This window comes from Filicampus tigris, chromosome 6 (genome assembly GCF_054856515.1).
Source record: "Filicampus tigris isolate MCC_2025a chromosome 6, RoL_Ftig_1.0, whole genome shotgun sequence".
In the NCBI taxonomy this organism is placed as follows: Eukaryota; Metazoa; Chordata; class Actinopteri; order Syngnathiformes; family Syngnathidae; genus Filicampus; species Filicampus tigris.
The window spans coordinates 20,591,115-20,603,404 of NC_141222.1; the positions used below are offsets into that span (position 1 = coordinate 20,591,115).

The 12,290-nt window shown below is 40.9% G+C and overlaps 1 protein-coding gene across 3 annotated transcripts in view; it reads left to right on the forward strand.

Annotated features, from left to right (window-relative positions):
- sdk1b (sidekick cell adhesion molecule 1b) overlaps positions 1–12,290 on the forward strand; it is a 325,525-nt gene that overhangs the window by 86,103 nt on the left and 227,132 nt on the right. Inside the window, exon 1 of one of the 3 annotated variants that reach the window (XM_086033472.1) lies at positions 2,019–2,156. The exons of 1 other annotated variant lie outside the window; for it this stretch is intronic. In XM_086033472.1, coding sequence (XP_085889598.1) covers positions 2,114–2,156 — 43 coding nt within the window. In that variant the 5' untranslated portion in view covers positions 2,019–2,113. Of the gene's footprint in view, positions 1–2,018; positions 2,157–5,276; positions 5,335–12,290 lie in introns of those variants that run through there. One more of the 3 variants, XM_086033473.1, reaches the window with a different exon arrangement.

A 12,290-nucleotide genomic window follows, 5' to 3' on the forward strand; every position in this document is an offset into this window, starting at 1 on the left:
AATAACGCTCCGCTGAATGTGCTACAGTGTAAGTCATTCAGGTGCAATGGGCTTTCCAAAACAGCCTGCAGCACCAAAAAGTGTGACGGTAAAGTTAGGAAACCGTCTAGTATTGACTGTATTAGAAACGATGCTATGACTGCCCTCGGGATCCTCGACATATCTGACCGGTTATATTTCGCGTGGAATATAAATGATAACAGTCTGTAACGGTAGTAGAATTATGGACTAGAACATTGTGATTTATGGAGCTCTTGCTGCCCAGTTGATCTGCTAATGTTTCTCAATGAGGCATAGCCTCCCACTCAGCTCTAAGGACCAAGTTGCACAGAAGATTGGACACAACACGTCATATCAGTCAAACACGCGTAAATGACATAAATTAGCTTGGACGCTCAGATGCGACAGGACTAAGGTATTATGCTAATATGAACTTAATGTTTCCTGTCTTTGGGGATTCCCATTAAATATGTTTAGGTTGGGAAAATGCAGTGGAATGTCCCAAATTTGAAAATTTGACCAGCATTTATTGGGTGGCTATGCCTTTAAAGCAGCGATTCTTGACCATGGTGGAGGCGCTGAACACCCAAGTTTCATACGTGTATTCACGGAACCCTTTGCAAATGGAAACTTACCGTTTGAGTTTTTTTCCAAACTCAAAACAAGTAAATATTTTATTAGTGAACATATTGAACCACGCATCAATTGCATCCAAAATCACTATGTTCAAAGAACAAAATAACAAAACATGTTTCACACAAATTCACAGAATAACATAACTCTGAATTTACTACAAATGAATTCGACTCTTACTGTCGTATTTCACCTTGGCAAGTGCCAATCCCATATCATTTTCGCTACAAAGACTGTTTCGTTTCTTTTTATGTTGTCCTTGAGTAACTCCAGTAGCTTGACTAAATCAAATCAAATCAACACTTTGCGAAGGACAACTTCAAAATATAAGATTATCAAATAATACGTGAACATCAATGTCTTGGTAGGCTTTTATTTTGAAGTTGGCCATCACAGCGCATGGCCACTGGTTCGACTTGTCTTTTCGACTGGAGGCTGGCCTTGTTTTTTTTTTTTTTTGCCATCACATATCAACATAACGTCATCCCAAAATCATGTTGCTAATTAATCATGCTTTAAAAAAAGCTAATAAATTATTCTCTCATTGTAAAATACGGCAGCAGATGCTAGTGGCTAGCAACTAGCAGCTAGCAGCGACTGCCCGGTATAGAATGGCAACAGCTGTCGGACTACCTTTCAAAGACAATTTAATTGGTGAAAATGATTCTGCACACTTCAATGCTGACAGCTTGACATAGTTGATACCGATACCTGGTGTTGGTACTCGCCGGTCCCTACTAAAATTATTCTTTCCTCATTTCCTATATATCAAAAAATATTGGAAATATGAATAAGTCGGACATTCCGATTCTGTTGAGGTCCGATATTATTGCCTTGTCACTTGTTTGACCTCACAGGTCAGACCACTAAATGTATTGGAAAAAGCTTTTAAAGCCAAAGACAGGGAGAAGACGGAAAAGGTTTAGAGGAAAAAGAAAATAATCAAGTGTATATCAGTGCATTTGTTGGAGGAACAACATGGGGACTTAAGGCATCAAATGGTCTGTCGGAACTGATCCTGACCCATTACGCTTTTCCTTTACACACACCCCTACACGCACACACTGACACGCGCACACACACCTCTCTGTCTCTGCCCTGCAGCAACAGATGCTGGCACACAGCGGCTTCCTTTGAATCTCCTTCCCTCTGCTTCCATTACTTACTCCCTCTATCTTTGTTGCTCCTCTCGTCTGCGAGATAAAATGCCAGTCATCCTTGGCTCTGATCGTAAACAACAAATGAGGGTTGTGGCGAGAGTACAAGGAAACCGCCGTGCAACGGTTAAGACAAAGTGGGGTGGCAGGGGAGGGGTGAGCAGAGTATAAAGAGAGAGAAAGGCAGTGGCTATTTGATAGTGTCAGCTGTATAGAGGAGATACAGACAGGCCATTCATCTCAATGGATCCGATAGCGGTCTCCGAGGAGTGCGCAAACGCAAAACACACACACCGAAACTGAGGGCACCCGATGGAACTTACATGCACAGAAGCCCTTTGATACCCAAACCGGTTCAGGTTTCAGGTAAAGCTATAAAAAAAAATCACCTCTCTGGGGCTGTATGTCATGTTGAGTTGACTACTACGAAAGAGAGATGGAATAATGGCTCGAGTGAAGCTTTGCTTTAAAGTGTAGGAGTTTGTGTGTGTGAGTCCCTTCAGCAAACTATGTGCCAGGATGCGCGAGAGTGAGGGAAATAGAGGGAGAGAGCGGAGGAGTCTGAAAGCCTTTGCATGAAGCGCTGTTCTCTTTCGTACTCATATCGCAGGGGACAGCACGAAAAGAGCGGACTACCTTTCTGCGTCTCCAATTTTCGGAAGCCTCGGTGTCTACGAAGCCTGCACAGACTTAACGAGGCCATTGTAATATTGTCAGCCACTACTATTCGTATTTCTAAGGGCTGCTGCCAGTGCTGGTTGGGAACTAGAGGTAAATTAGCATTGGTTAGCACCAACGTTTTGCTGTTCCTGAGGGAACGGCTCTTATCGGCTAGTGACCACATGTCCTTGTCGTGAAGGTTCAACTGCAACTCGCAAGTTGCTTTGTAAACACAGATGCACGTGGTGATTTAGCTCAGGGTTGCATTCTCACAGCATAAAGCCAGACATAATGGGCTGGAATTAAATTCAATTCAGCATTTTTTGTCACTGTTGTGCTGCTCTTTCCGGTGTGTCCATCATGACCACTTGGGGGGAATATAAGACATATGGATGGATATACTGTTCAGTGAGATGTCTCAACTCTCAACTTTCAGCTCAGCAGTACGGCACTAATATTAGTGGTTCTTCGCAGAGGACAAAGAATAAAAACTGAATTGTTATAGTGTCTTTCTACACGTGTTGCTACACTATTACCGTAAAGGGATTATAGCATTGCAGCATAGATGAGTCCTGACTTGGGGTGTAACGGTACGCTAAATCACATTTCGGTTCGGTTCGTTTTTTTGGAAACTTCGGTACGGTATATTTTCGGTACAAAAAAAACAGATTTAAAAAAAAAAATATATGTTTATTTTGAAAAGATGACAAGTAAATGGTACATTTTTTTGAAAAAATAAAAGCGAACCATTCGGGTGATATTCCAAGAAATTACACCAGAATAAAAAATACACTAACAATAAAGATCTTTAATTTAGTACATTATTAAGACACTGAAATCTTTAAACACTCAGCAGCAAAGGCCTATGACACATCTAAGTATTCAAGTTAAAGCCAAGTTGTCATTAGTACATATATACACTTTTTGTGATTAAAAAAAATACATACAATAACAGTTACAACTATAGTTATTGCTAACTATATTAAAACTCTTTATAATGAAGAAAATTTAAAAAGTCTTTATGGAATTGTATACACTTTTTAGGCATTGAAATCTTTGAATGTTCAACAGCATATTGTACCGAATTGGGTTATCTGTGTTGTGGTCGGATTTGTTTGTTCCTGAGTTGTGGTGTTTCCGAGGTTCCTGAATGCATCGTACGGCAAGCGAGTGGAGCAGCGGAGAAAGAAGAGCGCGAGCAGTTGTACTTGAAGTAATAAAAACGTGATCATTTATTTACGTCTGACAGCGTGTTCCTGGAAGACGCTACAATATGATAAATCTCGCTATTTAAGTTTGACGTTTTTGCTCCCTGGTTTGAGAAACATTCACGGTCGGATGTTGCCGTGCTCGTTAGACGTGCTAGCCGCAACATAGCCGCCCATCTCATATAGCAATGTCGGCACACAACTTTTGGACTTATCCACGCACCTTTCCCCATCGGCGATGGGGAACAGGAAAGCCAGAATGTTCCTAAACAGGAGACCGCAGTGTACGCGGCACCTTCGAGCTCTGGCTCTCTCTTTTGTGCCACCACTCTCGTCTCCCGCATGCGAACAGTCAGCGTCCGTGCGTAAGTTCGCGCTAATAAGTGGAACGAACCGTCCTCAAGTGGACCGGACCGAACATGCCATACCGAAACGTATTAATACACCCGAGTGTACCGTTACAACCCTACTAAGCATGCAAAGCAATCTCAATATCAAGGTTGTAGATAAACAACAACACATCAAAACTTAGCAAATGAATGAAACATAGAAAATGATCACAACATATCATAGCAAATACGTACAGCACACATGCAGAGCAACTGGTACATAATACCTCAATACAAAATGATATATATCATCTGTTGCATTGAATATTGAAAGAATGTTGCATTGAACCTGTCTCTCTGCATGTGGTCCTGTGTTAAAGCACTGGCGACCTCTAGTGTCTAAATTTGAAGCCGAGAATTTAGAATTTAGGTCAATTTCCCCAATTCAAGCCAATGTTGCTCCTAGCAACGTAGTCCATTCAATATATTTACCAAATGATCCATCACTTCACTTCACCTGACCATGGCGCTTTTGGTAAATCTTTTATACTCCACGTAACACCACACTCCACATATAGGCATTTAATTACATTTCCTTGAAACTTAACAACCAATTGATTGCTAGGTGCAGCCAAGACACCCTCCCTTTCACTTTAAGACTTGATTATTCAACAATCAAGTCCAAACAACCACTTAATGTCTTTAGGCCATCATTATCTGATGTGGCGTTAATGTCGTGGTTCTTCACGATGCTGTTTTGATAATCATCATTAGTGCCATTTAAATGTCCATATGGAGTACTTGTACTGTATCTACATCTTTTCACACTAATCCTCTTTCCCCTCTTATGTTCTCATTGTCCTCTGTTGAGTTTCAGCAGGGAAAAAAAAAGACTTGTGGGATATTGTCCATACCATTGCTCTCTCTCTTCAGCAGCCATTATTCTGCTCACTCCGCTGCCTTTTTTCCCCCGTCTTGGCGAAATCAACTTCTTTAGTATTCCGCTGCTGACGCCGTGAAAGTACAATCGCAGTTTAGTCCTTTCCTCATCTGGCTGCGCATTTATTAGTCGAGCTAGTTCGTTTCATTGCCAAACAGGCCGCCTGATTCGATGTTTACCTCTTCTTTGCGCATTAGTCACTTGTAATGCGGCTTACGTTTTTAATTAAGACACTGCTGTGGCGGTTTGAAGTTTTAAGAAAGAGGCATGACGGAGTGTCATTTTGTTTTGTTATTTTTACCTTCCCCTCACCCCCTCCCGTGTCTTGCCGTTGACAGGTAATTTACAAGGGAAGGGGGCGCTAATGCTAAGATGGACGATGGACGAGAGAAGGGTAGATAGAACAGGTAAATCATCACCTTGGTCTATGTAATTGATGCTTTCAGTTCAGAGGTCAGTGACCTTTCTTGATACCACAGATGATGCATGTCTGTGTGTATTTTGTGCGTGCGTTATCGTTTGGGTTTGTGTTGTGTGTTTGTGTGTGTGTGTGTGAGTGTGACCATCTTTGCTGGAAAAGGGTAATCAGTTTCCTTGTAGAGGTGATTTAATCTGTAGGTCACGTGCACAGGATAGATTCATCACAGGGTAGATGGATCATTGTCAAACACACGCACACACACACGCACACACACGCACACACACAGTTAAATGACTGGTCAAATGGAGGCTCTGTGGCGTTGACATCGAGGTGACAGGAGGTCATACAGTCTGTCTGACTGATAGTGCTTTTGTCATTTCACATCACTATGGTCTAAGCCACAAATCCACCTCCAGTCTTTCCCCCCTCAAAACTTCACAGCTTTATCTGTGTTCCTAGATGTGGGAGGACCCCCCCCCCCCCCCCACGGCACACACACTTTTGAAATAACAGGTCTGGAATGTGGAACTGAGAAGAGAAATGACAAGCGAGTGACAGAGGGTTCATGGGTAGTCTTGTTTGTAATAAGTTCTTTTGTGTGTGTTCTCTCACAACGGGTACTCGCACTGTCTAGCTTTTTGTCTTTTAAACATATGCTAATGTTGTTATCGTGCTGCATCCAATCCTGTTTTACAGTGCCGAAATCCTTAAAAGATGTATTTCTGCCATTCGTCACACTGCAGTAGGCTCGCCGGTGTGTGTGGAAGTATTTCAAAAGTCGTTTTGTTACTGCATTATTTGTTGGAGATGATCTAGGAGAGAGTGTGTGTGTGTGTGTGTGTGTGTGTATATATATATATATATATATATATATATATATATATATATATATATATATATATATATATATTTGTTTTATCCTCTCGTTGTTTGAAAAGACAACAATAATGTAGCCGTAAGTGATTCGTAACTGCATCGCTATCCTATTGAGTGGAGCATGTTCAAAATCGAGCCAGCTAATTGAATGTAGCTGCATTAGCTTGATGAGCTTGCATGCACCCTTGTGTTTCATACTTTTTGGACCCAATCCATTTTGTCACACTACCGTCTGCAGTTTGGCCAAGCTTGTAGTCAGCAAAGCTCCTCTGCTTTATGCTCCAAGTCCATATTTTCCACTTGCTATTTTTTAATCTATCACACAAAGGACCCGACAAAAAAACACACGCACAATTTATGCACTGAGACCGGCCGATATGCTTTTGAAAATTGTTCTTGTAGAAAAAGTTCTATTGTGGCACAAAAAGTAGCTCTTGATCAGTGTGTGCTTTTCCTCTAGCTTGTGAGAGGAAGAGTGAAAGAGGGACTGGGGAGAAGATAGTGTCAAGAGCAGGCGGGTGTTCACAAGCTGATACTGGAGTTGAGGAACTGCTCGCAGATCCGCGCTATGATATCGGCAGACACGTTTGATAAAGATGCTGCAAAGCACACAACAAAAGGATGTGGCCCAATTACAAGCATCTTGTGGATCCCAGGCAGTAAATTGCACCCACACACACATATGCACTGCACTTGGATGCATTGGAAATGCAGCTTGTTGCCTTGGGGAAACATCATATTTAAAGAATATGTTCATATCGTGACAGCTGAAACATAAAAACAAAGCTCACCTCGGCAGGCCCTTTGAAGAACTGTGTGACGCTGAGAAACAAATCATTTGTGTATCAAATACCAACTGCAGTCTTGTACTAACAAACACATTGTTTGTTTTTGAAAAAGACCTGATGAAATATATGTGCAGAGTAGGCAATGGCAAATTGAATTCATGAGCCACTAAATTGATCGCATTGTTACAAGAATTTATTATTTGCAATTTATTTATAATTTATTCATCTTGGTTTTCATTTTTAACTGCTGCAACCCCATTGAATATGAGATTGTACCAACAAGACGATGCTCATTTTACTTTCTTGTGGTACCTTGACAGACAAGTGACCTGACTTATTAGTTTTTCAAGGTTTGAGTAGTCATTCAGACAATTTTTTTTCCTTTTGACTCACAGGTGCAAACTTGAGCTATGAAAACAACCAAAAATCACTGGCTAAAGAACAGCCCCCCATTACCGTAATGCTAACATGTAGTTAGCAGAAAATACCATTTACATGCTAACGATAACTTCCTGGTGGCAATTGAAACGCGCCGCCAGAAACGCTCCCAACGCAGTTGGTGTGATGTAGCATGAATGCAGCATCAGGCTGCACTTTTTTTTTTTTTTTTCCCTGCATCAGACGTTTTCGTCATATGACTGCGTGCACCGAACCGTGAACCCCGCACCGAAACGGTTCGGGACGAATACAAAAAACGTTAAACCCCTAATATATATATATATATATATATATATATATATATATATATATATATATATATATATATATATATATATATATATATATATATATATATATATATATTAAATTATGTTTAGGTGAGCACAAATGGTGCAGCAATACAGGTGCAGTAGACAAATAATATGACAGGCATGTAGTGTTTAAAAAAAAAAAAGGCTATTACTGCAGCAACCTACTGAGTATTAGAAGAAGAAAACTTAAATTCTTATTCGTTTGTGTCTGCATGACTATATTATGCAGTACTCCCCTCCGGTGGCCAAGGTGAGCAAACTCGAAAAAGCAATTGGATTGGAGCATTAAATGATTATGCAAAAACAGTTAAATTCTTGACATTCAATTTCAATAATTTACAATATGATAGAGGGCTGATTTTCCTTTTGGTTTGGGGAAGGGTGGAATGGATTAATAGCATTTCCATTCATTTCAGTGTAAAAAGATGCTTTGAGATACAAATTAAATTACATGTCTGGTCAGGGGTTAGCTGCTTTATAAAACATTTCTGTCAGTGCAGCTTTCTGGTGCTGCCTTTTCGCTGCACCACAAGTATCAATAGTCACTTCTAAGAAAAGAAATGCACACTTTTACACATACTAATTCAACAATATGGACTGACTCAATCCATCCATTTGTATGGCTATTTTCCCCCCAGTCATGTGCATCTATTTGTCTATTTCCCTTCATGTTCTCCGGGGAGCTTTTGCACTGCCGCCAAGCCTAAATAGAAGTATGAGAGGGGCTGTTCGCACCCGTCACTGTCGAAAAATTTCCGCCAAATATACAGCCATTTTAGCACATTTTAACCACTGGAGCGTCTCTTTTAATCTCAATGATTTAACAACTGTCCTTTTGAAATTGGAAGAGACCGGGCAAAGTGAGTGGTCATTTTAGCACATCTTGCTAGCCTCTCCATCTCTTAGTAATGACACAGAACGCAAGTGACTCATAAAATAGGCATGGAGCACCCACAAAGAGGCAAAGTCACTTGCATCCTAAACCCACTCCATCCGATTCTTATGTCGCCAGAGTGCTTTTACCTGAGAATAGACTTTTCTTATAGGCACTTTTCCAATTCAGACCCGCCATCTTGTAGCTTTTACCTTGCAACCCTGTCATTACATCACCAATCAGGCTCTGACAACTTGAAGCTAAGTGTAGAGAGACCCTTAAACGTGATTTATAACTTGTGCGTGTTTGCTGGTGAACTGCAGAATTGAGCTACAGGCCTCATCTCCTAATTGCTTGCAAAATTGATTGTGTTGCTCGTCTCATCCATCACACCCTGCGCCCCTTTGACCATTCTTATATTAGTATGCAATGCATATGCATATGAGACCTTTCAATAGTGTGTAAGACTCCCCTTCTGTCTCGCCATCTGTGACTTCCTGGACAGGTGCACGCACTATATGCACATTATATGAGGCACACAGGAACTCACAGACACATATTCAATAACACCCAGGCCCAAATGCATTAAGTATGCCGGCACATGTGTCATTTTGACATGTTGCAGTTTGAGTGATTGGGTTTGTGTGAGCGTGTACGTGTTCATCTGTGAGACACTTATTTGTCACATTCTTGGGATCTCATTCTTTTCTTTGAGTCTGAAAAAGAATAATAGTGAATGGTATTGATTTTTTTAAAGGTGTGATCAGGAAGATTATCAGTAAATCGGGGCAATGTACATGAGTACAGAAGGAAAAAAAATCCTAAAGCCACAGGTGTCCATGCGACAAAGTGGACTTATAGACAAGTGTGGCCTATATTTGCACAATTGTTTTTCTTTATTAAATTTAGCGGGTTGGGCTTTTATGCACGTGCGTTCAATAGTCTGGAAATTACGATATGCAGTAAATAGGTTTACAATGGCTCTTCACCTTAACATGCCTCAGCTGTGGTGGCTGGACTCGAGTTAAATTAAAGGCATGTACATGAAAAATTCACTTACAATTCGGAAACCTCAATATTAATTAATAAAACTACAAAAATAAAGTATGTTATGTTATACAGTACATAAAATAAATAGACATTTTATTCTCCTCATGCACAAAAACGCATCAAAAATGTACCGAACCATCGCCCAAAAACTGTGGTACGGCCCTTTCCGTGAGTTATCTGTACCGTCCCACCGAAGTATGTCTCGATCAAATTTTTTTGCACCCTGATTAAATTTTTTTACACCCGAGTCAGAGTCCAAGTCACTTGATTTTGAGAAGCTGCCGATACCAAATTCATATCTGATACCTCTGCAATGCAATACAGTTAAGAAAACCCCGTTTTGTTTTAATCTGAATAACGTAACCCAAGATGATACTTCTTCATATGGCTATAAGTCAGCAGTGGTTCAAATCAAGCAAAGAACGAAAATATTTTATTCTTGACTTTACAAATTAAGAAAGAAAAATCTGTTCTTTTTCAGCCGATATCAGTCATCTGAAAATCACTTGATCGCCCCCAATTTCCAATCAAGATTGGGACAACCCTAGTGCCACCCCTAATATTGACTATTATTATGGGCATTTTTCAAAAGGTGACATCAATTACTTACAGTTTTTCAAAATTCAAGACAAGACTCAGTCCCTATCCGTGGGATTTACCTGACATGTAGTTACACTTATTTTTTTCACTCATTTAATTTTTTTTTTTTTATCCCAAATCGAGGGATGGGAAGGGTATGGGTATTATACAGGAGGCTTAAGAAAAAACAGACATTTTTCACAATGTTTAGGCGTTTAGCAGCAGCGGTGTCAACTCCAGGGCCATAGAGTAAAAGCCCTGCCACAGTTTGGCTCAAGCCACAGGTGCTTCTAGCCAACCGGGAGCTCTTTACCTGTCTACACGTTTTTTTCTTTCTGAACCTGCATTTGACAGCTGTTTACCAGTACCTAGGTAGCACCTAGGGGTTGTAAAAAAAAAAAATATATATATATATATATATATATTACAAATTTCATACACTGTGTAAATAAAACTAAATGATTTAAAAACAGTTACAGAGTTCGAGAGATTTTAAAGCAAAGTAAAGAAATAATAGCTTCCTAAAATGACTAAAAATGAGTACAGTGCAAGAGCAAGATTTACAGGCTCCGGTATGCAATGCTAGTGAGGATAAGTGGTTCAAAAAAATGTATGTTTTTAAACTATTTAATTGCTGTGGGAAAAGAGCATAACTTTTGACAGGGATTTATTAACATTTACGCATTATTAGTATATTTTGAATCTTTATTCATTTATATTATTCACTCAGATAATGAAGGATACTAGCAAATTGAGGGCGTATTATACACGGGCGCATGTTATTCACAGGATTTTTTACGGTGAATTACGAACCCATACATGTAAATTTTGTGCTGATGAGACGCATGTCAGTGTAGCAGAAAGGTGAACCAGCATGGTAGACATAGTCGGAAGGTTTGTGATGACTTCACAAAGGCCAATGGATCTTGTATTCAAAGAGTCGTTTTTGATGATTCCTCTTGGGGGAAGTCACGACCGAATCTCACCCACCGACTGATGTGTGGGAACGCAAGCTTGCATGCTCTGAGTCTGCTGGGTGTTGATGTGACGATCGCGCCGGTGATCACTATAATGCTGATCCACACCCTGTCTGTTTCAATGGCGGGTAACATTCCTTGCACACCCTTGCGTCACATCACGTTCCGTCAAGTCTCATTATGTCGCTTTTGATCGAGGGTCGCCGTCAATGCCGTCGCGTGACTGCCTACGCGGTCGGCTCGTCTCCCTGTATCATCCATGCCTAACGCTTTCTTTCTGCCTGCCACGCTTCCTTATCAATGCTGACATCCCCACTATCTGTCGCCCATTATATTCCGCTATCTACCACTCCCCCCCCCTCCCTCCCGTCCGCTTGTTTTACAGCTTTATATACTCCTACTGGCGTATGCAGAGGGACAGACAATGGGCTGATAGACGGCACATGCAGTTATAGAAATAGCTCCTTGTCGGCTTAAATGTAAAAGTTCCTAATAGCTGCAAGTCAGCATAATCTAGAGATAAGCACTACATTACAGCAATACAAGCGTTCACCCATACTGATGTAGGGTTGCACTTCCATATATCCGATTCACTTAGGCACACACATTTACCTTGTTCTCTGAGTTGTACCAAGTGCTCATGCATTAGTGCTGTGGTGGCTATTTACATTTGCTTCAGGGATGGCAAAGCACTTTTAGCACCACCTCTGCCCTTTTATTTCACATCCCTCCATCATTCCATCCAGCAAACCTCCTCCAACGTTGCTAGGCAGGCTGATATGTATGTAAAATGTTCTTTTTGGGTCATCCGGACTCTCATTCGTGCTGAACTGGACTCAGCCGCTGTGTGTGTGGATGTCTCACTTTAGATCCTGTCACAATGCTGGCACAGAGTGTGACATCAACATATAGCCTCAGGCAGACGGGCAACATTCCCCCGGGGAAGAGCTAACCCCGTATTTCGCAACCTCATGCACCCACACAATGGCAAAATTGTAGTTTAGCGCATCTTATGCGCCCGGTGCCCGACACGGTCCAACTTTTTT